The 26,751-nt window shown below is 63.4% G+C and overlaps 1 protein-coding gene and 2 long non-coding RNA genes across 5 annotated transcripts; 1 reads left to right on the top strand and 2 right to left on the bottom strand.

Moving 5' to 3' along the window:
* The first annotated feature begins 53 nt into the window (after positions 1-53).
* LOC131831538 (uncharacterized) lies at positions 54-4,798 on the top strand. 2 transcript variants are annotated; one of them, XR_009353676.1, is made up of 5 exons: positions 54-243; positions 940-1,084; positions 1,367-1,743; positions 2,359-4,399; positions 4,595-4,798. It is a non-coding gene; the product is annotated as an uncharacterized LOC131831538 (long non-coding RNA). The 2 variants fall into 2 exon arrangements; XR_009353675.1 differs by lacking the exon at positions 54-243 and having other exon boundaries at positions 951-1,084; positions 2,362-4,399.
* LOC131831539 (uncharacterized) lies at positions 897-2,111 on the bottom strand. The gene is made up of 2 exons (XR_009353677.1): positions 1,936-2,111; positions 897-1,153 (listed from the first exon to the last, which is right to left on the bottom strand). It is a non-coding gene; the product is annotated as an uncharacterized LOC131831539 (long non-coding RNA).
* Positions 4,799-12,134: 7,336 nt separating the features above from the next.
* CLPTM1L (CLPTM1 like) lies at positions 12,135-26,462 on the bottom strand. Of its 2 annotated transcripts, none has more exons than XM_059173581.1 (17): positions 26,065-26,462; positions 25,789-25,889; positions 24,778-24,967; positions 23,332-23,480; positions 22,338-22,416; positions 20,198-20,315; positions 19,880-19,974; positions 19,040-19,124; positions 17,839-17,942; positions 16,401-16,466; positions 15,772-15,822; positions 15,074-15,156; positions 14,506-14,540; positions 13,882-13,937; positions 13,761-13,805; positions 12,988-13,103; positions 12,135-12,611 (listed from the first exon to the last, which is right to left on the bottom strand). In XM_059173581.1, exons 1-17 carry the CDS (start codon positions 26,224-26,226, stop codon positions 12,527-12,529), a joined length of 1,620 nt encoding a protein of 539 aa, XP_059029564.1. In that variant the 5' UTR covers positions 26,227-26,462; the 3' UTR covers positions 12,135-12,526. The 2 variants fall into 2 exon arrangements, with proteins under 2 accessions (XP_059029564.1, XP_059029565.1); XM_059173582.1 differs by having other exon boundaries at positions 23,332-23,477; positions 26,065-26,461.
* Positions 26,463-26,751: the final 289 nt, after the last annotated feature.

Raw genomic sequence — 26,751 nt, forward strand, 5'->3', positions numbered from 1 at the left:
GGCGGGGCTTCGGGGAGGAAGGGGCGGGGCCTGGGCGGGGCCTGGGCGGGGTCGCGGCGTTCTGGGGTGTTGGCGCGCAGGTGCCCCGAGGCCCCTGCGGGCTGTGGCGGTGGGACCGCTTCCACCCACGCCCCGCGACCCCGTGCAGGGAGCCGCCGTTGCAGGGGGGGTCGCACAGCGGGGAGGGGTGGAGGCGACCGTGGCTCTGGGGTACCCGCGGGGGTACCCATCGGGGGGCACCTGGTGCGCCCTGCGCCGCCTGGGAGAGGGTCCCCTGATTTGTCCCATGGGCCGGGCCCCAGGCGCTGAGGACTGCCGGGGAGTGCGGGTGGAGGGGCCGGGTAGCAAATAGGCGAGAGAAGGGTCCCCTGCGCTCCGCCCACGTGCGCCTGGGGGCAACGGAGGGCCCTGGTTCTTTGTGGCCATCTGGGTCTCCTAGACCCTGGGTTGTACTTTCCACTTTCAGTTCCTTAGGCTTCTGTTGTCTGCGCCAGAAAGGGAAAACCCAAATCCGTTTCCTACCAACTGGGGTCCATGAAAGATAGGGAGAAACCGGAGCCCCAGGGCCCGTGTGGCGGAGGGCAGGGCCCTCACACCCGCTCCAGCTGCGGGCTTACTCCCAGCCGCCCGCGGAGGGCAGGGCTGGGCAGGTGGAGGGACCTGCCTTGGCCTGGGAGCCCCTTCCAGCCCAGCCCAGACCCAGTGTTGACGGTGCTAGTCATGAGGCTGGAACAAGACAGTTCGGAATGGCCGCCCTAATGAGAGGACACCAACGCGGCCCATTCAAGCTCGAATCGCTGAGGATTAGGCAAACTCGGGGGGCTCCGGGGGTAACAGACCGAACTCAGCACACTGCATGGCTGGGTGCGTGTTGACTTTGAACAATGTAAGAAACATTTTCAGGAAATTGCTTTTATTCACAGCCTTGCATTTAAACAGGCCTCCCCACGGGCCGCGGTGTGCGGGTGAAGGGCTCTGACTGTGTCCCGCCCTGGAGGGTTCCACGGAGTCCACGGAGGGTTCCATGGAGTCCGCGGCCTCCAGGGCCATGTTGAAGACCCGCTGACTTCTCACGTTGCCACTGGTACGTTTGCCGCTGCAGGGGGCAATCTGTTCTTTTCCAACAAAGTTCCTCTGCTTCCCCGGGAGAAACCTGCTTAGGAGACAGATGTTTTTAGAAAAAGCAGAGTAGGAAAACCGAGGCAGAAAAGGACACGTGGGGTTGATACTGTGTTGATGGTGAGGAAGGGTGCCCCAGCCCGAATGGAGACCCTTCATCTCCGGGGTGATGGGTGCGTTAACCTGCCCCGGAAAGCGGGTGCTGGTCTGAAATCATTGCATCGTAAATGTGAGAGTTTGTTCCAAGGAAAGCGCTGATGCTGTTGGCTTCAGGAAGAATACAACAGAAGCTTCATTCTGAGACTTCTGGGAGGCCACGGGTGGGCTTCAACTTGACACCCGGAAGTTTCTAAACCAAGTGCGTTGGGCACCAGGAGCCAAAGAATGCTGCGGTGCTGCTGGTTCAGTGCAGCAGAAGGAGTCCCCCCACCACCCTGTGTGTGGGCCTCCATGTGGGCTGGACAGACTGACCCAAGAGACGTCTAACAGCATGTACACTGAGCGTGGGGGGCCCCCCAGGCGGTTCAGGGGGCCGGAGGGATGTCAACAGCCCACTTCTCCCCGGTCCACGAGGAACCACGGAAATGACAAGAGCAGATCTCAGGAAGCCCCAGCCCTGCCCAAGTAAGCTGAGCTTGGCCATTGTCGGTGCCCAGGCAGGGCTCGCTGCCCGCGGTCACTGGGCTGCCGGCTGGCGTGGGCAGACTGCCCTGGGGGAGGGCTAGCCCTGGGTGGCAGTGTGGGGAGGAGCTTGTGCGGGGATGGCATGTCCAGGGCTGGGCTGCTGGCCGGGCACCCTCCCAGGCGAACACACACCTCAGCTCCAAATAGGTGTCCCCAGCTAGGCCGCTGCCCAAATGAACACAGGGCGGTCGGCTGCACACAGGCTTCTGTCCGGGCAGAAGCTGCCCACAAAGGGAGCATGAAAAAGAAATGACATCGTCACTGTGGCCTCGCCAACAGAGGGCCCACGCGATCCGAGCCCCCAGGGCGCCTGCTTCTGGGAAGGGCCCACCATGGGCCACCGTCCAAGCTGCTGTGACACCAGCATCTGCCTCTATCTGTGTCTCTCTGACTCTGACCCCCTCGAATCCCAGCCACAGAGTCCCTCATGCCAGCCAAGGCCGCATCCCTGGGTTCTGGGACTAGGACGTGGCCTCCTCCCCTTGATGCTCAGCTTGACAGAGAATACAACTGTTGCTTTGTTCTGCCTCTGAGTGCTTCTCCTGGTGTCCCCAGCAGGTGACCTCCCGGAACACAGGAACCCTTGGCCAGAGCCAGTCTGGTACTGAGCCTGGTCCGGTGTGTGTACGGAGCTGGATGTCCTCTCACTGCCCATGTGGATTTGTGTGACCAGCACGGCTCTCACCATGCTGAATGGTACCACGGGCTCCAGGGTCCCCGTGCTGCCCTCCCCCTGCACTGTCCCCCGGCCTCTGACCACCAGCCTCCTCAGCAGGGAAACTGTCCTTTTGAGGCTAGAAACGGAAACACAGTATATGTGACGCACAGAGACGGGTGCTGGGCTCTGTGTCCTTCCCATGGGGCCAGCGGTCTGCTGCTTTCCATCTCAAAGCAGTGTCTGGGCTGTGGGGCACAGGGGACGTGACCACATGCTGCTGAAGGCTGCCTGGGACTCTCCCACTTTGGAGCTGTTACCTGTAAAGCTGTGCGGACTATTCGTAGACAGTGTTTTGTGCCTGATCACACGACTTGTTATTCCTGGACAGAGGTCCAGGAGGGTGGCAGGGTCACGCTGTAAGGGGGAGGCGTGCCGCCTCTGTTCCGTGGGCACTCTGTGGGCTCCTGCTTCCCTGGGGCCCTGCCAGCACTTGCTGGCCTCACTGGCTCTTCCTTTCGCCTCTCTGATGGTGTGGGCGGTCCGCAGGCTGCCCGGGAGAGGGCCGCGATGGGGCGCCCGGGCAGTCGGGACCACAGGGTCCGCCTTGGGCCCCGTGGAAGGTTCCAGCTTAGGGAGCGTAGAAGGGTCACGGGAGGAGCCCTGTCCTTCCGACCACACATGGGGGAAGGGAGGGGTGTGGAGGGCAGGTTCAGGGACCCGGGTTTTAGGGGGTGATTTCTGGAAGAAAAGAGGGGGCATAGGGAGACATCTGTGTGTGGCACCCCAGGGGCCTGAAAGCCACCCCAGGTCCCGCTGGTAGGAGGATTGTTTTGTTTGAGGGAAACATTCTCAGAGCCTGACACCATCTTTGCCGATAAGTGAACACAGGCTCGCTGTGGGAGTTACAGTAACACTTCACTCAGCAAACGAGGGAAGTCCTGGTGAGCCAGTAAGGGAACGGCACAGCCGACCCACCAGCAGACCGGTCACTGCCGTTCTAGGCAAGGCACGGGGCCCATGACGTCCGACTCCCAGGGCACACCTTCCCCTCAGGAGGCGGCAGAGCTCAGCGCGGGGTCCCCGGTGCTGGGTCGTGGGAGGAGACTTCGCTGCGGTCCTGCCGAGAGCCCCTCGGGGCAGCCCAGCCGGGCCCTGCCAGACCCAGGGTCTCACTGCGGCCCCACGGACTCTCCCTGTGAAGGGTTGACGTGGCCGCGCTTCCCCATTCTGGCCCACACGACCCGACCATGCTGAGCGGCCGAGTGCGTGTCAGCCGCAGGCGTTAGTGGCAGCGTCCCCACGCAGCCTCCCCGGCGCAAACACTTCACCGAGCTCAGAACACTGAAGTCACAGACAAGCGGAATCCTAGCCGACCACACACAGCAGGGTCGGAGCAGGGGACACGGGCTGTGTCCCTGGCAGCGGGGACCACCCACGTGGGCGGCAGCGGCTGGCCCATCAGGCCCTGGGACCGCCAGGCTCAGAGCCGCCGGGGTGGAGAACACCCTAGCGGTCCTCGGGGTCCGTGCCCCAGCCTCCGGGTGCTCCGGGGCCAGGGAGCTTGGGGGCCCAGCTGCCCTGTCCTCCCGGCCTGTGGGGAAAGCAGCCTCCACCTGATTTTCTGTGCCTCATTCCATTGGGCAGGTCTCGGGGGGCAGCAGCAGAGAGCGGCTGCCCGGCGCCCATGCCGCCCCCCCACTGCACCCCCCAGGCTTGCTGCTGGGGCTCCTCGCGGTGACGCTACAGCGCAGCGGAATGACGGCCCTTGTCGGCAACTGTCCCCATATTAGCTCGTTGTCCCTGCGCAACCGGGAAGCAGGAGGCAGGCGTCACTTCTCTCTTCCAGGCTCACGGGTGGGGGCTTCCTGAAAGCCCGATCACTGGGGACAGAGCCGGGACACAAACCCAGGTTCTCCAGGTTCCAGGCTGGTGTCCCCGGTGAGTGGGCCTGGTGCCGGCCAGACCAGCGTGGTCAGGAGGAAAGGCAGCAAGCCGGGGTGGGGAGGAAACGGCCCCTCAGGTCGGGAAGGTCGGCGGGTCCGGGGAGAGTGGGGTGCGCCCCCTCCCCCAGCGGGCGCGGCGGCTGCATTCAGCCCTCCTGACCCATTCGCGGCTCTCCGTGTCCGTTTGCAGCCCAGCCACCTGACGGACACTCAGCAGGTGCTCACGGTCAGAATCCCTGCGGGTGCGGGAGTAGGTCCCCGCGTCGTGGCCAGCGCGGCTGGGTTCCGGTGTGTGTGCGCCTCTGGATTCTGCGTCCTTGGACATTACTTGACGAAATTTAAGAAAATGGTGCGATAAACCGACCCACTCGGAGGCGGAGAGGTGGAATTTACTTAGAGAATTAAGTCCTTAATCTCTCCTTTTGTGAACAGCACGTGCCCCAGGCCGAATCCTGACTCCCTGGGGCAGCAAGGGGGTGACTGGGTGTGTCTCTGGGGACGCTCAGGGCCCGGCACCGGTGGCCATCAGTGGGAGTGAGGGTGGGGAAGGAGGTGAGGACAGCGGAGCCCGGGCGTGTGTGTCTCACAGAAGGAGCCACTCAGCCCCAACCCCGTGCAGACACCCAGATGTGCCCGACTCTTCCCCTCTGTTGCGTGCTGGACGCTGCCCGTCACCTGTTGCCCAGGCTTTCTGTCGGCCGGCCCCTCCCCCGGCGGCACGGGGCGCACCCTGCCGACACCCGCGAAGACCTGCCCACGCCTCCAGAGTACACTTGTCACTCTGGCCTCTCCCAGCCCCCAGGCCCGCAGACTTGTGCAGCATGGAGGCCCCGGAAGACCAACCAGCCTCATGTCCGCAGGGACCCTGGCTCCCCACAGGTGCCGAGGGCACAAGCTCCAGGTCCTCCCGGGAGGAGGCGTCAGCATCCCGGGTTTCAGGATTCCTGTTGTTCCGAACTCGGCGCGAAGCGCCGTGACTGAGGGCGAGCAGGGGCGGTGCCGGCAGAGCGGGGAGTCAGAGACGCAAACTCTGCGGCCGCCGGGCGCGTCGTGGCCGAGTGCCGGTTGGGTTCTGCACTTGGGACGCACAGTGGGAGAGACGGTGTGCGTGCAGAACAGCCAACACGGGGACGCGCGAGTCCGGGGCGTGTGGCGTGGGTCTCGGGAGCAGGGACGGCCGGAGTCCGCGACGAGCCGGCCCGCGGGGAGTCCTGCGCATCTCTGAGTGCTGACGGTAAATGCGGAGGAGAAAGTTCCGGAGGGGAGAGAGCCACGCGCAGAGACAGACGGGGAGGCAGCCTGACTGCAGCCCAGGGCCCAGGGACTGAACGCAGGAGGGGGAGGGGTGCGGACAGACCAGAACAACGCGAGGGGGAGAGGGACAGCGTGGCAGAGGCACTCTGGGGGAGACAGCTGCTGGACTTCCCGATTGTTGGAGGATGACCTGAGCGTCCCAGCGGGAGGGTCAGAGGAACCAGCTATGGTGTGGCCACAGCGCGGCGACGCCTTACCAGCCGTGTGGGGCTGGACCCCCAGGGAATGTGTGTCCCACAAGAATGAGGGGCACTGGGCCATTTTTATCTGGACAGACCTGGAAGAATTTTCCAACAGCTGAATTTCTGCAGAGCAGACTCAAGAGGGAAGGTCTGTGGCCCACGAGAACCCAGAGGCAGGTGCTGGAGGACAGCCCAGGAGGGAAGCTGGTGGCCCAGTGCTGAGGGTGCCTGAGGCAGGCGGCGGGTGGCCAGAGGTGGCGTCTCTGTAGTCCTCAAGGCCGCTGTTCCCCGGCAACATCTTTGACGCCAGGGCCAGGCCGGCCGCCTGTGACCAGACGGGAGGCCCTCTGTCCTCTGCAGGGTTCCGGAAGACTCTGTGGCATTGTTATCTTCCCCTCCTGCAGTGTTAACATCAGTCCGCCCACCACGCCATCCGGTCCTTCCTTCCTGGGAAGATTTTAACTATGGATTCAATGTTTTCCAGAAACAGAGGGCTGTCCGGGGCACCTGCTCCTCCGGCGTGAACGGCAGTTGGCGCATCTGTCCCGAATGCCAATGGCACGAGTGCCAAGTTGCCCAGACACGGTCATTCTGTTTGCACGTGTGGCATCTGTGCTCCTGCGTGGTCTCCTTGCTCCCACCTGGCCTGGCTACATGTTCCCTCGCTGGATCCATTTTCCCAAAGAACAGGGTTTGGTTCTTCGATTTTGTTGATACTTGTCACATTCTACTTTCTCTGGGTTTGACTCGCTCTCCAGCTTACCGGAGGTGGCGGCTCACCTCACTACCACAATGTCACGACCTTCGTCCTTCGTCTCCGATCGGTTCCAAATAGTCTCTAATTTCCCTCTTGCGTTCTGGAGGCCCCCGGGCCCCCGGGGTCTTTCTGCTTCTGCTGCTCACCTGGCCCCACGGAGGCTGAAGACACGGTGTGTCTGCCTAGAACCACTGCCCTTCGTTTGGGCCTATTTTGTGTCTTTCTCAGTAAACAGGCTCTTTGCTCCTGGGAAGAGTGTGTGCTCTGCCGTGGGGTGGGGTGTCCCACGGGTCACTGAGGCTCACGGTGCCCAGGCTTCCATGTCCTTGCTGGTCTGCCGCTGCCATGGGGCCATCAGTCACCGGGCAAGGCAGGGCTTCCACGTCTTCCTGCGCGTCTGACAACTTCTGCCTCACGATTAGTCTGCCAACTTCAACGTTCAGGATTATGTCCTTTTCATGGACTTAGTTTACCTTCATTTGGATGAAAAGACTGTATTGCCTGCTAATACCCTTTCCTAAAATCGACTTTCCCGATATTGTCAGTCCAGCTTTCTTTTTTTGAGCATCCACAGGCGAGTCTTCGCTCGGGGCTTTCCTCTGACCCTTCCATGTCCCACTGTTTCCAGGGGCGGCTTCTGTGCAGCGTCTGGCTGGGCCTCGCCTCTGCACTCAGCCGGCGGCCTCTGCCGCTTAGTCCCGTGTCTGCCTCACTGACGTTTACTGTGTCCGTTGCTGTGACAGCGGAGATTCCACTTTGCTGCCGGCTTCTGCGGTCTCATCTGTTGCGCTCCTCGGCTCACGTCTTCCCGCCTTCTCTTGCAATCGAATATTTCTTAATGTGTTTTGTCTCCTTCGTTGGCTCAAGAGCCATAACGGCTTACGCTGGAGGTTGCTGCAGGATGTATAGAACCCGTGTTTGCCTCCAGCACCCTGAGACCAACACCAGCCCCCACCCCAGCGTGAGAACCGGCGAGAGCAGCCCAGCGCACCTCCCCTCCTGATGCTGCGCTGGGGTCGCAGATGCGCCTCAGGGACCCGAAAAATATGGTCATTATTCCAGGTTTGAGTGGCTTCTTGTCCTTTAAGATCATCTAGGATAATTCTTATGAAAACAATCTCTATATTCACCCTCAAATTTCCTGTTTCTGGTGCTCCTCGCTCCCACGCATAGGTCCCATTTCCACGTGCTGCTGGAACGGCCCCTCCTAACCCTCGTTACAGAGCAGATGTGCTGTGACTCGCCCAGCTTAGCATGTCTGTAAAAACACTTATCTCTAAAATATATTCTAAAATATATTTTCTTTAGAAAGGATTCAGTTAGATTTTTTCCTTTCAGTATTTTTTTTTATAGGTTTAATTTGTTTATTTGAGACGGCACACAGGCAGGTGGAGGGGCAGAGGGGGAAGCAGGCTCCCTGCCGAGCAGAGAGCCCGATGCGGGGCTCGGTCCCAAGACCCTGAGATCATGACGTGAGCCGAAGGCAGAGGCTGTCACCCACTGAGCCACCCAGGCGCCCCTTCAAGACATCTTCCAACTTGAGTTGTTGCTGGTGAGAAGTCTCCTCTGTCATTTTGTTATTCCTTTGGATGTCATGCATGGTTCTTCTCTGGCCACTTTATCGATTTTTCTCTTTGCTACAAATCAGCGATATGATTCTGCACACCTTTTGGTTTTCTTCTTGTTTCTTGTGCTTGGTTCTTGTTGCACTTCTCAAATCTGTGGTTTTATATCTATTTTAAGCAAATCTGACAAGTCAGCAGACATTTCTTCAAAGGCCTCCCTGGCCCTGCCCCCCCCCCCCCCGGCCCCGGGCCCCTGCGGGTCCTGGATGTTTCCTTGTTTCCCTCAGTTTCATTCACACCGAGTCACACCGCTGTCTTCCGCTCGTTACTGTTACTGTCTTCTTCTGCAAGATCAGATCTCCCAGGGCCCCTCCCACATGGTAGCCTCCCCTCCAACTGCTAGGACTTGGAATCGATTTGACAACTGTTTCTGCATCATGGACTCGGCCGCAGCTTGCCGGTGTCTCCGTTGCAGACTGTAATCGGATGCAGACGCTGTGAATTTCACCTTCTTGGGTGAAGGGGATCTGTTAGCTGCTCACCGGGGAACAGAAGTCTTAGAGACTTGCTCCTTTCAGATCTTGTCTTTAAGCTTTGTTGGGAGGAACCAACAGTGCTTGGTCTGTGACTGAGTTTTTCCCCAACTGTTGAGCCGGCCCCGGAACAGTGGGGCTTCCACTCTGGCTGCCGGCAATGGGTAGGACCACTCTTTGCGTGCAGGGTTGTCCCTTCAGATCCTTTCTGGTGGCTCCCACTTGAAAGGGTATCGCCTCCTGACGCACAGGCACTGGTCTGCAACCTGTGGGATCCCGGGGACCTGGTGCTGGTCTCCAGGCTTCTCCCTGCCCAGCTCCCTCCTCTCAGGCGCCGGCCCCTCTGCTCCCCAGAGGCCCAGCCCCATCCTGTCGCCGGGACACCCGGGGTCCAGTGTGTGCCTCCCTCTGTGCCTGGTCCTCAGCGTCTTCATGATGGACATTTCACACGTTGTGTCCAGTTGTCATCCTTTTGGACCGGAGAGTAAACCCTGCTGCATCTCCTCGTCCAGAAGGAGAAGCTCCTAAAACAGAACTTTAAAGTCTTGTTTGAAAAAGAGAGGCTGAAAGTTAACGAGCCACGTAACTACCTGCAAAGTAGGAAAGGGGATATGAAAATAGACGCACTGTGTGCAGAAAGAGACAAGGAGTGACAGACCTGAGCGGAAGTCAGTGAAGGAGAAAACAACACATAGAGAATGAGCAGAGCTGAGCAGTTTCTGAAAAGATCAAAGATGCTGAAGCTGACAAAAGCCGCTGGAGCAAGAAGAAAAGGAATCACAGGGGCCCCTGGGCGGCTCAGTCGGAGAACTGCCTGCCTGCAGCTCCAGTCTTGGTCCTGGGGTCCCGGGATCGAGTCCCCACTCAGTGAGGAGCCCACTCTCCCTCTGCCTGCCGCACCCCCTGCTTGTGCGCACACACTTTCTCTGACAAAGAAATAATATCTTTTTATTAGAAAAAAAGAAGAAAGGAATTACAAGTAACTAAGCAATTGTTAGGCACTAAAAGCATTTTAGTGCAGGGCCGGCAGTTGGGGGCTTTTTGGAAACGGGGTCTCTGCAGAGGGTCGAGCCCAGGTGAGGTCTTTATGGTGGGTCTGGAGCCAACAGGACTGTATCCTTGTCAACGGGGGATCTGGGGGTGTGAACTCAGGGAGCAGGTCGCGTGAGGACAGCAGTGGCTGCCTCAGCCTCGGTAGGAGCCAGGCCTCGGCACCCTCAACCCCGGGCCTCCGGCCTCCGGGACGGAACAAATGCTGATTTCCAGAAGATGCCCTGGCAGCTTGCATTTCTGCCTAGAGGCTGCAGGCGTGCCCGCATGCCACCCTGGGGATGCAGCCAAGAGGCCCTGAGAACCGGAGAATGCTACGGGCAGGTTTAAGCCGAATGCACCAGTTCTTTAAGCGAAACAATGGAACTTCGAGAATCTCCACGAAAACGACACAAATTCTGGCAGCAGCAAAAGTGAAAGTCCCAGCAATGCCCAGCTGCGCCAGAGGCCACATCAGGAATGTTCTCAAGAACAGAACACAGGACAGGCTCTCCGCCCACCTTGTGTGGTTCGTCCCGTCAGCCGGGGAGCCCAACACAGCTGCTACCAGAAACAGGACTACAAGGGAAATAGAGAAAAACAGGCCTGTTATCCAAATAGGAGGTCCGAATGGGCAGGAAGAACAGAAGATATCCAGCCCCGTTAGACGTCGGGGGCAAATCCAGGCCTCAGGAAGGTCCCCTGCGTGCCCACCGGATGGCAACGCAAGCATGGGGTGGGTGTGACACGGGCCCTGGAGGGGTGGGTGTGACGCCGGAAGGCCCTGGGGGGTCGAGGCAGGTGTGACATGGGGGCCCCAGGATGGCGCTGGACCAAGCCTGGGGACATCGGCTCCCCTGATGCCAAGCATGCATGCGCTCCACCCGGGCGGGGCCCCAGAGAGCTGACCACTGCACCCACTGAAGACACACACGTGCGTGCTGGGTGACTTTATCCTGGCCCCAAACTGGACAAAACCCTGACATCTGCCCACGATCCCCAAAGTGTGGCTGTTTCCACAGTGGGGTGCCACACAGCAGGGCAAGGGAGGACCACGGGCGAAGAGAGAATTCGGAGCCACGGAAGCCAGACGAGTCCGGTGAGGGGCTCTGGGTGGGGAGGGACAAGCTGGGGCCGCTGTGCATGAGGGCCGCCGAGTGGTCTCTGCAGGCGGCCAGCCAGGAGGCCGAGGGGGATGCGGGAACCCGTCACTGGGAGCTGCCCACTCTGCTCCCACGGGGCTGTGTGAAAATTCCCCACAGGGGTGCTCCCCACGCAGGGGTCGGGCTGTGTCTACACTGGCACAGAAGCCTGTCTGGACCGTAGGACGAGATAAGGTGAATGAACAGCCTGGGGAGCCACAGAGGTACCCTGGGCCCTGGGCCTGGCAGCTGTGACTATGGGAAGGCCTCGAGAGGGGGCACGACTCTGCATCGCCCTGTGGCTAACCAGACCCCCCCCCCCCCCCGCCCCGAGGCGCCCCCAACAGGCAGCAGGAGGCCAGAACGTGGAGAGGCAGTTATGCAGGGAGGGGCCGGGGGCCCCCCAGAGGCTGGGAGAGGCAGGGCCTCTGGCCAGGAGCATCTGGTGGGACCCACCTGCCCACATGGAAGCTGGAGACTGGCGGAGGATGAGATGCGTCTGTATCGTAAGCCAGTCAGCAGTGCTGCCCCGGGACCCGCAGGGACCCCTGCCACTGCCCCTCCCAGGGTGGAAATGAATGAGGGTCACTTGAACAGCCCGTCCTGCTCAGCTCACACGCCCGGCTGGGAGCTGCGGGCTCCTGAGAGGCACACACATGCGGTTTCCGCTGTGAACGGACTGCGGCGACAGCGTGCTCAGCGTGCGTGGGGACAGGTGGGGGGCACGTGTGCTCCTGAGCCTGGGCCTCCTGCAGACAGCGATTGGCTCCGCCTTCTGCCCTGGGACGAGCTCAGCATCGCCGGTGTGGACACGGCAGGACCACAGCAAAAGTCGGAATTCGAAGCCAGCCCTATGGCAGATGCTGGGCACCAGCCCCAAACAGTGACAGCAGCAGTTTGCCCGTTGCCAGGGCAGAGCCTCAAGGGTAACCGCACAGAGCACACGCCTGCCTTTGCCTCCTGCCCTGTCACACCGCTCCGCTCAGCTCGCCCCGACCTGGGGCGTTCCTGAAAAACGCCACCTGTCAGGCCAGTGGCGGCCATGTGACAAATTCAACACCGGGTACATAGAAAAAAGTTTGTGATGTCAGAGCTCGAGAGGTGGCCTTCAAATTTGCCGTGTGAACCCCCACCGCACGCACGTTTCTGAGAACAGGAGTGAAGCCACTTAGATGCCCCCGCCCCCATCATCCCAGGCCCAGCAAACGTTACAGCCAGAGAAATTTATTTTAAAATAGAAACATACGTACATGAAGCTTTTAAAATAGTCAATTTTAAACAAAAAGAAAGAAAGCCATTGGATCCCAGTCTCTAAGGAATGGATCTGAAGAGCCACTGGAGTGCTCACAGGCCCCACGCGCGGCCCCTGGCCCCCCGGCGCTGTGCTGCCCACGGTCAGAGCCTGGTGCGGGACGGGCGTCCGGGCCGGGACCCTTCTCCGTGACAACATGAAACGACTCGGGAGGTGACGGGACACGTTCGGGTTTTGGCAATGCAGAAGATGGAACGTCCGGGGATTTCACCAGAAGCCTCCACAATACTCAGCCGACAACCCAGCTCTGCCGCCCGGTGGCCGACCCCACGTGGCCTGGGCGGTGACTCATTCGGCGTGGGCCTTCCGCGAAGGCTTCTCCTCATATGACTCCCCGAACTCGTTCACCCTGCTCTTATCCACGGGATAAAGCCTACAAGGACAAGATGCCCTCGGGCTCTGCCATCTGGAGGCGCTCAATCCCAGCAAGTGAGCCCCGCTGCCACAGGAGGAGGATTCAGGGGTTCCCTCATGCCCACTTGTCATGTGTGCGTTTTTACAATCAGGACCAAGCTCTGTGCTCGAGGACCATCAGGGGCCCAGGGTGGCGTCCCCCTCTGTGCTCAGCCGCGCATGGCAGGTGTCCGGGAGAGGTGCTGTTACACCATGGGACGCGCGGCCGGCCGACCCACATGGCGGCACGTAGACCAGCTCGTCTCAGCCCGGAAATAAGGGTGGTCTCCCCGCGCACGTGGTCTCCTGCCCCGGGGGCCAGCAGCACGGGCGCCCCTGCACTCCCCTGCACTCACCATCGCTGGTAAAGGTACACGAGGAATACCACGTCGTCTCTGAAGCACGCCAGCCGGTGGGACGTGGGCATGGTGATGATGAAGGCGAAGACGTCATCAATGAAGGTGTTGAAGGCCTGCAGGCCGGACGGGGAAGGAAGGAGCACGGCCGTCGGTTGCTCCCGAAGACACCCGCCCCACGCACGGCCCCGTTCACCCCCGTCAAAGACGGCAGAGCGCTGCTCTGCAGGTACCAGGTGTGACCGCAGGTGTCCCAGCGACACCAAAAGGCAGAGAATGGGCAAGTGCAGGAGGACACTGGACGCCGGGGGAGCCGACCCTGTGGCCCGGGGTGCCCAGGTCTCCCTAGACGGCGAGGCCTGCAAGGGCTGCCCCGCAAACACGGGCTGGGAACGTGGCCGAGTCCCCGCTCCTCACAACTGGTTGTGGTCCTCCAGCATCTGGAGCCGCAGAGGTGAAGCCCGCCTCCCCTGAAAACCACACGACACGCTTGGGAGGCCACATGGTCCCAAGCGCCACCGCATGGGACGCACCCTGCCAGGACGACCCCATGGCAGCCGGATGCATCTGGGGACGGGGCCCCTGGGGGCAGATGGGGTCTGCACTCTGATGCATGTTGCCAACAGAAACGTGGCTTTGATTAGAGAAAACGGCTTCGGCTGGGTGGACGCTCAGAGAACCACTGTCCTCGAGTCACTGCCACGGCCCACAGGTGCAAAGGACTGCCTCCCCACCCCCCACCACCGTGAAGTGCCACCCAGCAGGACACTGACCTTGTAGGTGAAGGCCTTCCAGGGCAGGTGCGCCACTGACTTCATCTGGGGACAAGACAGACGCGGCAAGTCAGCGGCCGGCCGCACAGGAGACGCGGGGTGCTCACGGGCCGCGGCTTACCTTGTAGTTCACAAACAGCTGAGGCAGCATGAACAGGAAGCCGAATGCGTACACCCCTGCGAGACAGATGCGGGCTGCGACGGCGCGGCGTCCGGGCAGGAGAGCCGATGCCCTATGGCCCAGCTACGGTCCCCGCCCATGGGCCGTGCGCCGGCAGCCCGGCCTGCTGCCCTCCGCAGCCCGCCACAGGCCCTGCCCACAAGGCAGGAGCCCATTACGGGCTCTGTGCAGACAGGCTCTGGCCCTCCACCGTCCACACAGAGCCCAGGCCAGGCAGGGCCGGCCTACCCCCCCCTCCCAAGGTGTGGACCCAGCCCGGGCACGGGGCTCAAGGGCCAGGCAGTGCGCTATGTTCCGGGGCCTGCCCTTGGGCAACGGGTGCACACTGGGCTGTTCCCCGCGGCCTGCAGCTGTTCTCGCACGAAGGAAAGGTACGGCTTGGGGCTCTGCGGCTGGAGCAGCCCAAGTGGGGCTCCCACAAACACATCAGGGATCTGGGGGCCTCCAAACAGAGCCCGGGCAGCAGCAAAAGTCCTGCCCGCACGACCTCGAACCGCATGGGCACATGCAGAGCCAAAAGGAGCTGCTGAAATGCCACCGGCAGGGCTGAGGCCCACGACTCACCGTTAACGAAGCTGTTGATGAGCCAAGAGTACCAGCTGGAAGGGGAGGAGCGCCGTCAGTCCGCGCCCCGCCCTGCCCCCGCCCACCGTCTCGGCCCGCGCCCCGCCCCCCCCCCCCCCCCCCCCCGCCGTGCACGCCCTGCCGGCTGGCAGCACCGTTGTGGAAACAACGGGCGGGAAACGGTGCAGGCACCCGCGGCTAGTCCTACCCCTGGAACACAAGTGCCAGGTGGCGGCCGGAGACCCGCACTGGCGGGGTTCTCTGTCAGAGCTCCCGGCAGCACAGAGACCACCAGAGGTCCAGCCGTCAGGGCTGCGTCTGCGCTCGGGGCTGCCTGGCCTGGCTTCCCCTTGTCCAGACGCATCCACCCTTGTCCCAGACACCAGGACCACGGACACCCGGGGCCCTGCACGACGGCCTCGGCGCCCTCACTGCAGACTAAGGTCCCCTGGGCGAGGCCCTGCCCACACCGCAGGGGGCACAGGGCACAAAGGTGGCCGGGTTGGGCCAGAGGCCAAGGGGTGTCCCCAGGCAGATGTGCAGCAGCGGGGGCTGGGCAGTGTCCTACCTCTTGTACTTGACGTTGAGCAGGGAGTAGGCGGCGCCCCCAATGCACAGAGGGTAGAGCAGGTAAGACAAGTACTTCATGGCCTGCCGGGAACAGGCTACCTCGTGAGCTTCCCCCGTGTGCCAGGGAAGGGACAAGCACGAAGAGCGAGCGCCCCCGGCTTCAGGCGGCGAGCCCGCATGGTGCTGGGACGGCGGGTGCCGGGAACACACCACCAGGAGTGAGGCCGGACGGGACGCGGGCGATAGGCAGCCCACCAGCCCCCGGAGGCCAACGGAACAGCTGCCGGAGACGGAGACGAAGACGCAGCCCCACCCCGCGAGCTGTGTAGGTGCACCCTGGGGCGCCTCCCGGGGTGTGTCTGGAGCTACACTGGGATCCCAGCAGGGCCCGAGGGCAAACACACACCAAGGAAGCAGAGTGGGCCATGGTCCCCAAGCAGGAAGCATGTCCACAGCAATGCGGGAGCCACCGGCCTCAGGACAGGGGCCCCCACGTGCAGGGCTCACCAGCGTCTTGGCGACACAACGTGGGATCACGGCCCCCACACGAACCACTGGGGACACCTCAGCACAGGTTCCCTACCAGACCCGGGACGCGGAGAAGCCCCAAGCCTCCCTCCCCAAGTCAGAAAGCCTAAGCCGCAGGTGTGTCCCCCTCGGGCTCTAGAGTGCCCCAGCCCCACCCTCGCTGCCTACCTGAGTGTCATACTCCTCCGTCTTCCTCTCCGACTCACTGTAAGTGCCAAACTGTCAGAAAATCCAACACGGTCCCGTCAGTCACCTGACTCCAGGCAAGTGCGAGCCGCACGGGGATGGCCACAGACAGATGGGCAGGTACGCCCGGACGGCGACCCCCAGCGACGGCGACCCCAGCCGGATGTCTCTAGGCTCCAGTCACATTGCCCATGCCCCAGAGCCACCCAGGACCCAAAGAGGTCCCCGAACGGGTCCATCATGGCAGCAAAAGCAGAGTGTGTTGAAAGACCCTCAGACCAACCCCAACCCCCAGCCCCCATCAGGCCCATCAGGCTGTCAGCGCTGTCGCGCTCCGTCCCCAACAGGGACGTCCACATGGGTCCAGCCCCGCCCAGGGATCCGCACGCTGTGGCCACTCTGGCCTCCACCAGCTGCTCCATGTACTCATCTGCTGGGGGCTACCTGGAGCCACACGCCCATAGGATCCCCAGCCCAAGGGGGGCATCTAACCGGAGCGCTGCCGGGAGACGCGGGGGAGGCGCTCTAGGCCAGGCGAGCGGCTGACTGGTGTGTGGCGGGAGGGGGCGGCCAAGGGGGAGCGGCGCGGTCCCAAAGGCAGAAGCCCCCACCTGGAGTCTGGGTATCAGGCCTCTCCAGAGCACGGTCATCTTCAAGGCTTTCTTCACCTTCCACAGCTGACGGCGGAGAGGAGCAGACATTCAGCCTCTGGGACGAAGGAGTCCCCAGAACGCACTGCGGGAAGCTGAGGGCCCACGGTGACTGCCTGCTTGGCCCCTTCAGCCCAGCCGACGGAACTCACGGCCCGCACGCCCAACCATCAGGTCCGTCTGCCCACGCGGACACCCCCACTTCCTCTCTGCACCCAGGGAACCGGCCCTCTGCACGGCCGAGCCCCCGTCCCTGCCCACCCTGCCTGCCCCCTGCTTCCCCGGCACCTTCCTCCTGGTTAGCCCTGGGAGGCCCCGAGCCTCTGCCCCAAGTCCTGCCGTTTCCGGTCTCTGGGGGACCCAACCCTTCTCACCACCTCACCGAGGGGCGACCAGCGCAGCACAGCTGCTCCTGAGCTGGGCTCCACACGGTGACAGGTAGCCATGGGAGGGTCCCCACCCTCGCTCCCTGATGGGCAGACCAAGTGCCATCTCTGACCTGACCAGCACGTGGGCCAGCGCCCGCGGGCAGGGGCACGGGAGCACGGCCGGGACAGGGCGGTAACCGGAGGCCAGAGGAGGACGTCCTGGCCTGTAACCGTCCCTCAGGACCACACCCTGCTTACAACACAGGCCACGAAAAACCACACCAGCCGGCAAGCAAGTTTCCGTAGAGCCTTAAGAAAAACGTGCACTGGCAACAGGCCTCTGGGGGAGGGGACGACGCGTCCTCGAAGCCGCCCGCGGCACCGCTCCGCCGCCTCCCCTTCCCGCCAGAGCCCCGCAGGAAGGCGCGCAGCCCCGTTCGGGCTCACTATGGGCCGCGCACTGCGGCACACGCTGCTCTTTCCTCCCAGCCGCCCACAAGATGCGTGCTCAGCGCGTAACCTACTCCGGCTGCTCTGCTGGCGCTCCCCTACTTCCGCCAGACACGAGACTGAGGAGCTGGCAGGGCGCTGGTCTGCTCTCCTGCAGCGGCCGAGTCCGTGCCTCTTTCTTCTCCCGTGCGCCATCGGGAAGCGGCATGAGCCTACCACCCCCTCTGCTGACCCCATGTCCCAGCCCCATCACCGTCCTCACGGCCTGGCTCCAAGGCGCCCACCCCACAGGACCCCTCTCCTGAGCCCCACACCTCCGGGCTGCCACAGGGCGCTGTGCTCCTAGATGCCTCGTCCCACACTTGGCTTCTCCTCAAGCCAGCACAGTGCAAGCTGGTGGCTCTGCACCCAATGGGTCAAACACACACGCCCGGCAGACGGCTGTGATGGGCAGGTGCTTATTGGGGCCCACAGTGGCTGCTCTGCCCTGCCCCGCCCGTGGAGGGCACCCCCTCCCGACCCCTGGGTATCAGACTCAGTGCGGAGCCGAGAGCAGGGCCAAGCACTGCCGCACAACTCACCTCGATGGCAGCGCCGATGCCCGCGGGGACCAGCACCAGCAGGCTCGTCTGCTCGTCCAGCAGGAACAGGAAGATGACCACCGTGCTGAAGCAGCGCCAGAGCACTGGGGACGGGGGGCAGGGCCATGCTGAGGGGCTGTCCCTGCCCCATTCACACCGCGCCTCCCGGGTTCCCGCAGTCCCCACGTCAGCCCCACACACCCGACCCACACCCAACCCTGCCTACCAGCCCCCCGTGCCCTTCCCCTGCCCGAACCCAGCCCCACACCTCAAATCCCCCCCTCATGGGTACGACCCCCACAAGCACACAGCTGAGGCCTCACGGGACACCTCCTTCCCTCCGCTAAGCCGCAGTGGGGCGCGAGGCCGTGCAAACGTCCTGCACGTGGAACACCAGGTCCCCACAGATACAGGAGTGCGCGCAGGGCCCTCGTAGACACCCCAAGGCACAGAGAGCGCGCAGGCAGGCCGGCTCTGGGCATGGACCAGGACTCGCTTCCTGGTGCTCTCAGGCCACCCTGCCCCATCTCTCCGCTGACTACACGATAAACCCCTCTCTCTCGAGAACCCCGCCTTCTCCTTTTAAGGCCCTGCTTTGTGCCCCACGGTGCTCACGGACAACACTCTGCGGCTTCCTCTGCTCTGCCCACCGAAGCAGCAGAGCCACGCCCGCTGGGGTGCCACTAGGGGGACGCAGGCATGACCTGGGGACCTGGGGTCCCACAGCACCTGCTGTCTGCCCCCCGCTCCCCAGGAAGGGCCAGAGGGGCAGGAGGACTCAGTGGGGACCCCCGTCCACTCTGAGGACACCAGAGAACAGAACAATCTGAGACATGGACGACACGGGGTCCCCCAGCGGCTGAGCCCAGCCCTAGGCATGCTGTCGCCGCCGGAGAAATGAGTTGTCTCCTGTTTGAGGCCCATGCCCCACGGCCACACAACAGCACACTCTGAGACCCAGCGTGTATCACAGCCGAGGCGGGCCCCGGCGTGCAGCCTCCATCGCCCAAGGTCACAGGCCTACCAGATGCGCTGTGTGATCCCGACACGTCCCTCCCCCAGCACCGCTAGCGCGTAGGGTCCCCAGCTGGCGCTGTCAGAGACAACCCCACACCTCATGTTCCCAGACGAGCCTTCAACGCCCGTCTTTACCAACCGCAGGACGGGCCCCGGCAGCGGCCAGAAGCCCAAGAGCACCCACCTGCTTTGGTGGACATTCCTATCATGCTCTTCTTTTTCTTCCAGAAGCTGATGTCGTTTTTAAATGCCAGGAAATCAAACAGAAGCTGCAAAGAAAGGAGCACGGCAGTGCACACCTCACCCCGCTCCCAGGCCGCCCTCCACCCAGGGACTGCGGGTACAAGCCAACCCGGGTCCCAAGGACACAGCTAGACGCATGCCAGGCACCACAGAAGCCCGGGGCCTCGTGTCCTGTCCAGCCCGCCAGAACTGCGGGCGTATGACCGCAACTGTGAGCCGCATGCCCGCGGGGATGTCTCCCTACTGCCCTCGCCGGGTCCCGTGGCTCTGACCTGGAGCACAGGGGTGGGCAGTGCCCACCTCGGAAGCACACGCGCGCTCACAGACCCTGACCAGCCCAGCCGTTGGGACTGGCTGCGGTAGGGCTCCCATGCCGGCCGGCTCCGGCCTCGCCCACCCTGGCCCTGCCTGCTCTCCAGTCCAGCACTGCCGGCACGTGGGGGTCAGCTCCCTCCACCAGCTGGGAGGCTCCTTGCGTGAAAAGGGATTCTGTGCAAGGATCAGTGCTCGGACGTTAAAATCATGGCGCCAGAGCGACGTAACAGAGCACTCGTATCGTAGAGTCCTCCGCGAGCCTCAGATTTTGGGTTCCCTTCTGCCCCAAATGGCTTCAAGACCCGCAGACAAAACCCAAGTCCTTCAGGGGGTCAGGGACCCGGGTCCAGACACCCGCCCCCTGGCCCCAGGCAGGGCGGCCTCCAACTCTCAGGCCCACAGGACACACAGAGCCTGGCCGGAGGCCGACGGCACCTGCAAAGCCAGCAGCCCCGTGACCGCTCACGTGAAATGCCGCGACGAAGAAGGTCAGCGCTAGGAAGTACAAGTTGGTGTCGACGAAAATGCCTTTAACTTCATCCGCGTCTTTCTCCGAAAACCCTGAGAGGAAAGAGGGAACGCGCTGTAGGCTGAGCAAGTTGGCGCGTGAGGTCGGTGACACCCCAGCCACAGGGACACGCCCCGAGCTTGAATGCCGCAGGCAAGGCCAGTGCTCTGCCCCAGGGCCAAGTGCACGGCGGGACGCGCCAGTGCTCTCCAAGCAGAGGGCCGCGTCGCGGGCTGGAGAGAAGGCCCCCCCCCCCCTGCCCCGGGCGGCGCTCACCGAACTGCTGCAGGGAGTACACGGCGTCCTGCATGTGGATCCAGAAGCGCAGCCGCCCCAGCGAGATCTTGTCGTAGGCCACGGTGAGCGGCAGCTCCGTGCTGGAGCGGTTGATGACCTGCAGGAGCGCGGCCGTGAGTGCGTGTCCCTCCCGCTGCCGGAGCCCGCCCACCGCCGTGCATCCGTCCCATGCGGCGGAAGCCCCCGCTTCGCGCCCGGCCCCAAGCAGCAACGGTCTGCTCTCTGAGGCGGTGGCTCCCACCTCGTCCTCACTAAGCGGAGCTTCTCTGAGTGACAAGTCCTCGTCCTCTGAGCTACGCAAACCCCACGTGTGCCTCGGAACCCAGGCCTGCTCATCCCTCCGCCCCGCCACCTCGACGTGAGGGGGCATCAAGATGCATCAGGAACGCGCTCTTGCCGATGAGCCGGGCGCGGGCCGGCAGGGTCCCCACGCCTCCCCACAGAGACTGGGGTGCGGGCTGCACGGCCGGGCAGGCCTGCCGGTCCAGGGGACAACAGAGCCTCAGAACGCGGCGCCCCAAGCCAGCAGCGTGCAGGTGTGACGAGCTGCCGGGGGTGGGTGGGGCCGTCCCGCCCCGGGGAGGAGCGCGCGCTCTACTGCCCTGGGGCGGGGAGGCGCCCCAGCACCCGGGGCACTGACCCCCACTCCTCTGGGGCTCTGGCGAGTATGTGAGCACCACGAACCACAACATCACGTGAACGCGATCCTTGCTCACTGAGCAAAGCCCTGGCGGTGAGTGCGAGGTCAGTAGCCCGGGAACCAGGTGCCGGCCCACCCCACCCCGAGACAGCGCCCCACGTGAGGGCAGGTGGGTGCAGGCCAGGGCCAAACCCTGGGGGGCCACTGCCCAAGCTCCGGTGGGCTGGCTGCTCCGCAAAGATGGTGTTCTCTCCGGCGGGCAGCTGCGTGAGACGAAGCACTAACGCCGCAGGACGGTGAAGCGAGAAGCACTGGCGGCCCGCGTACATGTTTTCGACTCCGAGGGGCAGCTCTGCATCCCATGAGGCCACTAAGGCCCCAGGACGACGGGGATAGCGCAGATGCCCACGAATGCTGCTGCACAGCACCCCCCCCCCCCCCGCTGCCCTCCCACCTGTCGGAATAGCACCTGGGCCTGGGCCAGCCCGGAGCACTGCAGCCCCGGAGCCAGGGAGCACCAACTGCGCGCTCCCGCGGGGCCGGCGTCGCCCAGGTTTGCAGAGTGCACAGCACACTCTGGGAGGCAGCGGGCGGGCGGGGGGTGGGCAATGACTGCCCGCTCTGGCCCACGGGCCCCGAAGATTCGGTCGGCCACCAGAGGGAAGTGCGGGCCCCAAGGGTCAGGGTTAACAGTGCAGAGCGAAGGCCACGTCTAAGCTCTTTGGCCAGCAGGTGGAGGTAGAGCTGGGGCAGGGGGCCAGAGAGGGGGAGCCCCAGGTCAGGTGCCTCTTTTCCTGCTCCCCGCCGTGCACCCCCGAGCACCTGAGCTCTCCACGCCCCGGTCTCATCTGCTAGCAAGGAGCACGGACTCCAGCGGGGCCACGCACACAGCCCTTGCTGTTGCACGTCCACAAGTAATGCTGATGTGTCCACGAGCCACAGGACAGGGCGGCCAGTCCAGCTGTACCCAGTGAGACTGGAGAGGCCACCTGTGACCTCAATAACCCCGAAGACACAGACAACAGACACACCTCCACAGGCCTGGGAGAAAGCGTCAGACCGTCTGGGCAGCGGTCCGCACCGAGCCTGGTGCAGTGATCTTCCACGATACCCATCACGCGGTCACTATTGCTCCCAGTTCAGCTCTGTTTCACGGAACCCCCGATCTGCCCCGGCCGACAGGGTGTGAGTTCCCTTCTGCCTGCGAGCTCAGCCCTGCCCAGAGCTGTCCTGGGGGCCAGGGGCAGACCAAAGGCTCCACGGTGGACGGTGACAACACGTGGGCCAGCCCTGAAGGGAGCAGCTGGCTCAGGACCCACCCTAAGCCACTCTGCACCTGCGAGCTGAATAGAACCACCACACAGAACCTTCCCAGTTCCTTTCAACTGAAGGAGGGCACGGGGACCCCAGAGCAGCCCCCGCCAAGTCAGGGACCCGCGGGTGAGTTCTGGCAGGGCCGGTGGGGGGGTAAGTGCTTACCATGAGGTCCTTCACCCGGTTGCTAAGCTGGTCGATGAACAGGATGGGCAGGTAGTGCACCGTCTTCCCCAGCTGGATCCTGGGGGAGCAGTTTCCAGAGTCACCGTCAGAGGAACGAGAGATAGCGCAGATGCTGGATGTACCCCAGAGAAACCCCGCCACGGCTCCATGGGCCTCTGGTCACACGACCCCCAGACACACCTTCCCCATGGAAGCAGGGGGGGTCTAACCAGACCTCTAACCAGAGGGAAACTCCAGGGGCCACGGAGAGCGACAAGCCCATGTATGCCCGGACTGGGAGGGCCCAGGGACGCAGTGGGAAAATGGAAATAAAATCCAGCTGCTGTCTGCACCTGGGGGGGGAGGCAGGAGGCTTTTCATGACCCTTTTATACCTTCTACATGTCTAATAACGCAACTGTTTTGTACATTCAATAATAAAATTTAACTTTTATAAAACAGAAAAGTCCTGTGACAACACCACAGTTACTCCTGACACGTGAATCAGGAAAACCAGTCTCGTCACAGCTGTTCCTCGGAGCCGCATGGCCATCGGTATCAGATCTTAGTTAACATGCAAGACAGTCTAAGTTGGTCAAGTGATTTCAACACTCGTGCTCACCTCGTGATGGCTCCAGGACGACCTAAAGACCGATTCTCAGTTCACATAAACGAGTCCGGTCAAAGCGAAAAACAGCGCTAACGAGGGGTACCAAGGCCGCAGACAAAAGTCTCCAGGGGCTGTGGCGTGACACAGCCTCATGCTCTGGTGGCCGTCTCGATCAGCAAGACTCCAAAGTGGGGGGACAGGGCCTGGGGTGCTCCAGGCAGCACTGTAGACCCCTGTGGGCTCTTATCGCGGGGTGGCTCAGGGAGGCTGGTGTGGTCCATCTGTTTCTGGGGTCTGCGGGGCCACACTCCACAGGCGTCCCTCACCCTCCACCCCAGCCCCCAGAGAGCTGCTCCCCGTCCCCGACGGGACCAGCGGCACTTACATCTTCATGTACCGATGCACATCAGCAGGCAAGGAGGCACCGTCGAAGACGAAGTCCTCCACCATCACATTCAGGGTCAGTCTCGGTCGCCAGTGAGAAACAGGCTCGTCCAGGGCACTCGGTGGCTTCTTCTCAGCTTCCAGCTGCTGCTACACGAAAAGAATGACTCAGCAGGAAAAGCCCGGTGCTGGGGGGGTGGGGAGGGGCCATCCCTGGGCCCGGTCTGGGGACCCAGGACCACATCCTGACACAGCACAAGCAGGGAGCAGTGCCTGGCAGAGTGTGGGGGCCCCACAGCCGCCAGCTCCGCCACAGTGACAGCCTCTCTCCCATCTCCCGACACAAGCCAAAGGGGCCCTACTGTGCACCACCGACCCCTGCATCAAGCCTTCAGCCTGGCCCGCTCCCCGGGGGTTCTGAGAAGGGTGAGTCCCAGGCCAGCTGCAGGAGGCGTGGGCGCTCGGAACTCGAAGCCCTGCTGCTGGCACCGAGACTCTGCTCCCTGACCACGTTTGTCAAGTCGTCTGGAGGACAGATGTTGGGACTGGGCGGCAGTCCTAGACAGAGCTATATTCAGCGCAGTGGCTAGGACTGCCAGGAAAATCTTCCAGATCTAACTGACACATTCTGTGTTCCAGGATCATCTCGTGAACCTCCCACCTAAACAGAGTGGTTCAGCTACAGTAACTTCTTTTATAAACCATTTTCAAGTAACACTAACAGCAAATACTTATTTAGCTCTTGTACACCCCACAGACTCCTTCACACCCCTAAGATCCACCAACTCACTGATGCCCCAGGAAAGCCCTGAGAAGCCGGGCCAAACTGTCCCCCCCCGAGAAAGGAGCTGAAGGGGTCTTTCCAAGGGGATCCCACACGGGGCGGGCTCACAGATGCTTCCTGGAAAGCTACGTGTCCGTGTACAAATGATCCCATGTTCTGTTCCAAACACACTCAAATACCAACATGCCTTTGCTTTACCCACAGCTTCGTAAGTCACCTAAGAGAATTCCAGTTTCCTCGTATGCAAAATTCTACAAAAACGAATCCCACACAAGGCCCCATTTCCCGACTGTGAACAAAGTAAAGACTGAAGAGCCGTCCTGCCCGACAGCGGGTGGGGAGCCTCCCAGCTGCCAGGGAAGCCTGTGGGTGAGCTTCACGGAAGACACGCCCCCACACCCGGCTGGGGAGCACAGACGCTCCCCAGAGCTTGAGAGGGTCTACGGCCTGAGAAGGAACCTATCCCTCGATCACCTGAACCACATGCAACCAACTTGGGATGAAAACCGTCTGCAAACCCACGTCACGCCCGTTACATCAGTCTGCTTCACTTTCCAGGGGTCGGGGCAGCTCTGGATAGAAGCCACACAGGTAGCAACACATGAACGTGTGTTCCCAGGGAACAGCACAGGCTTCGGCAGGCCAGTGACGTCACGCACTCACCTGGGCAGCAGATTCCCCGGTGAGCAGATGGACCTCTTCCGGTTTGGGGACCATGTAGGTAGTCAGAGGGCTCACCAGGTGCACCTGCTTCCCGTCATGCCACGGCAGGACGCCGGCGTGGTGCAGGAATATGTAGGCGTACAGAGTCCCGTTGTTCCTCGTCTTCTTTGGTACAGAGACGTTCACTGTCCTAAAACAAAAGAGAAGAGTCTTCCAATGGTGTCCAGGTTCGCTTACCCACATACACACACCGGACAGGCTACTCCAAGTGTCCTCATAAGTTCTGCCGCTTCGAACTAACTTCAGCTCAGAGGCGCTGAAAGGAAACCCACCTGCTGGCTTACTGAAACCCCAAGTGCCGGCCTTCCCAGGCCGGTCCCTCCAGACGCCTGCGGCTCGGCAACACTGGACGCCCCTGCCGTTCCTGCCTCCGTCTCCTGGCGCTCAGAGAAGGTAGTTCCTGGCCTTGGTCACGCCAAGGGCGGCCAGGCAGGCTGAGGCCGACCCCAGGCTCATCGCTTCCCCCGCCCCTTGCACGGCCTCCCAGGGCTCTTGCCCGGGCGGGCTGACCCGAGGACTGTCCCTCCAGCGCGTCCCAGGGCCTCGCTGCCCTGTGTGATGGCCCCGGGCACCTCCGAAGAAGGAAACGGACTCCTGACCAGCAGCTGCTTTCCTAATTACAGCTGCCCGCATCTTCACCGGAGCTGCGGGGCCACGCGCTTCCTGACGCCGCGGAGGCATGTGCACGTCCACGTCAGCTCCGCTTGGATGTTCCGCGAAGCCGTCTTCCCCGCACCGGGACCCCGCAGCTGCGAAGGCACGCGCTGCCTCCGCTCGCCCCGCCGCCCCCCCCCCCCCCGAAGCCCCCGCTCCGGAGCCACGGCGGGCTGAGGCGCAAGAGGCGCCCTCGGGCCGGCCGCGGCGCACCCGGGGCGCAGCCAACACCCGCCCGCGCGGCGCCCCCTCGGCCCGCGTCCCGCCCGCAACGGCCGCCGCGCCGCCCGCGCCCACCTCTCGAACTTGGAGTCCACGTCGAAGTCCTCCACGTTGAGGACCAGGTCCACGTTGTTCTCGGCCCCGAGGCTGGACCGGGTGGCGGTGTAGACGCTGAGCTGCGGGCACACGCGGGCCGTCGGGCGGCGAAGCCCCGGGGGACAGCACGCGCCCAGCCGCGACCCCGGGGACGCCCCGCCGCCCCCGCGAGCAGCCCCCCACCCCCACCCCGGGCCTCCGCCCGCGGCCCGGCGGCTCCGGCGGGAAGGGCCGCGCCCGCGGGGCCGCGCTCACCTGCAGCTTCGGCCGCCGCGCCAGGTAGGGCCGGATGCAGCCGCCGCCGCCGGCGCACGGCCGCGTGTGCACGATGCCGTACAGCACCCAGCAGGTGTGCGCCACGTACGCCGCGAACACGCCCACCACCAGCCCGGTGAAGGAGCCGCGGCCGCGCCACATGGCGCCGCCGGGCCCCGGGCCGAGCGCGCCGCCCGCCTCGGCCCCGCCCGGCCCCGCCTCGCAGCCGCGGGCCCCGCCGCCCGCCCGGCGCGCTGCCGGCCGCTCCGGCCGCCGCCGCTCACGCGAGAGCCGCCGCGCGCCGCCGCCACCACCGCCGCGGGGGAACGAACGCGCCGCGCGCCGCGGGCCGCCGGCCGCCCCGCATACTCCCGCCGCCCCGGGATTCGCCGTCCGGCGGCCGCTTCCGGGTCCCGGGCCGCCCGCCGGAAGCGCGCCTGCCGCGCGGCCCCCTGGGAAGCGCCGTCCAGCCGACGCCCATCACGCACGCACGCTCCCGTCCGGGCGCGTCGCACGCTGCTGACGTCCCCTGCCCGCGCCGGCCTCCCGGCGTACCTCGCGGTGTCCGGGTGCGGGAGCCTCGGCCGGAGGGGGGCGGGGTTTTCTCGAGGGGAGGGGCACGGGGCGGGGCCGTAGCTGGTGACGCGGTCGCGAGGGGGCGGTGGGGGTCGGAGGGCGGAGCGAGGC

The sequence above is a fragment of the Mustela lutreola genome, chromosome 5 (assembly GCF_030435805.1).
Source record: "Mustela lutreola isolate mMusLut2 chromosome 5, mMusLut2.pri, whole genome shotgun sequence".
Taxonomy (NCBI): Eukaryota; Metazoa; Chordata; class Mammalia; order Carnivora; family Mustelidae; genus Mustela; species Mustela lutreola.

Excerpts from the sequence above, each read along its gene's own strand:
- CLPTM1L (XM_059173581.1), bottom strand. The coding sequence starts at position 26,226 with ATGTGGCGCGGCCGCGGCTCCTTCACCGGGCTGGTGGTGGGCGTGTTC. Across the intron at positions 14,541-15,073 it reads CTCAACGTCAAGTACAAGAG|CTGGTACTCTTGGCTCATCA; the intron begins GTAGGACACTGC and ends CTCCCCTTCCAG. Across the intron at positions 13,938-14,505 it reads CATCAACAGCTTCGTTAACG|GGGTGTACGCATTCGGCTTC; the intron begins GTGAGTCGTGGG and ends TCTGTCTCGCAG.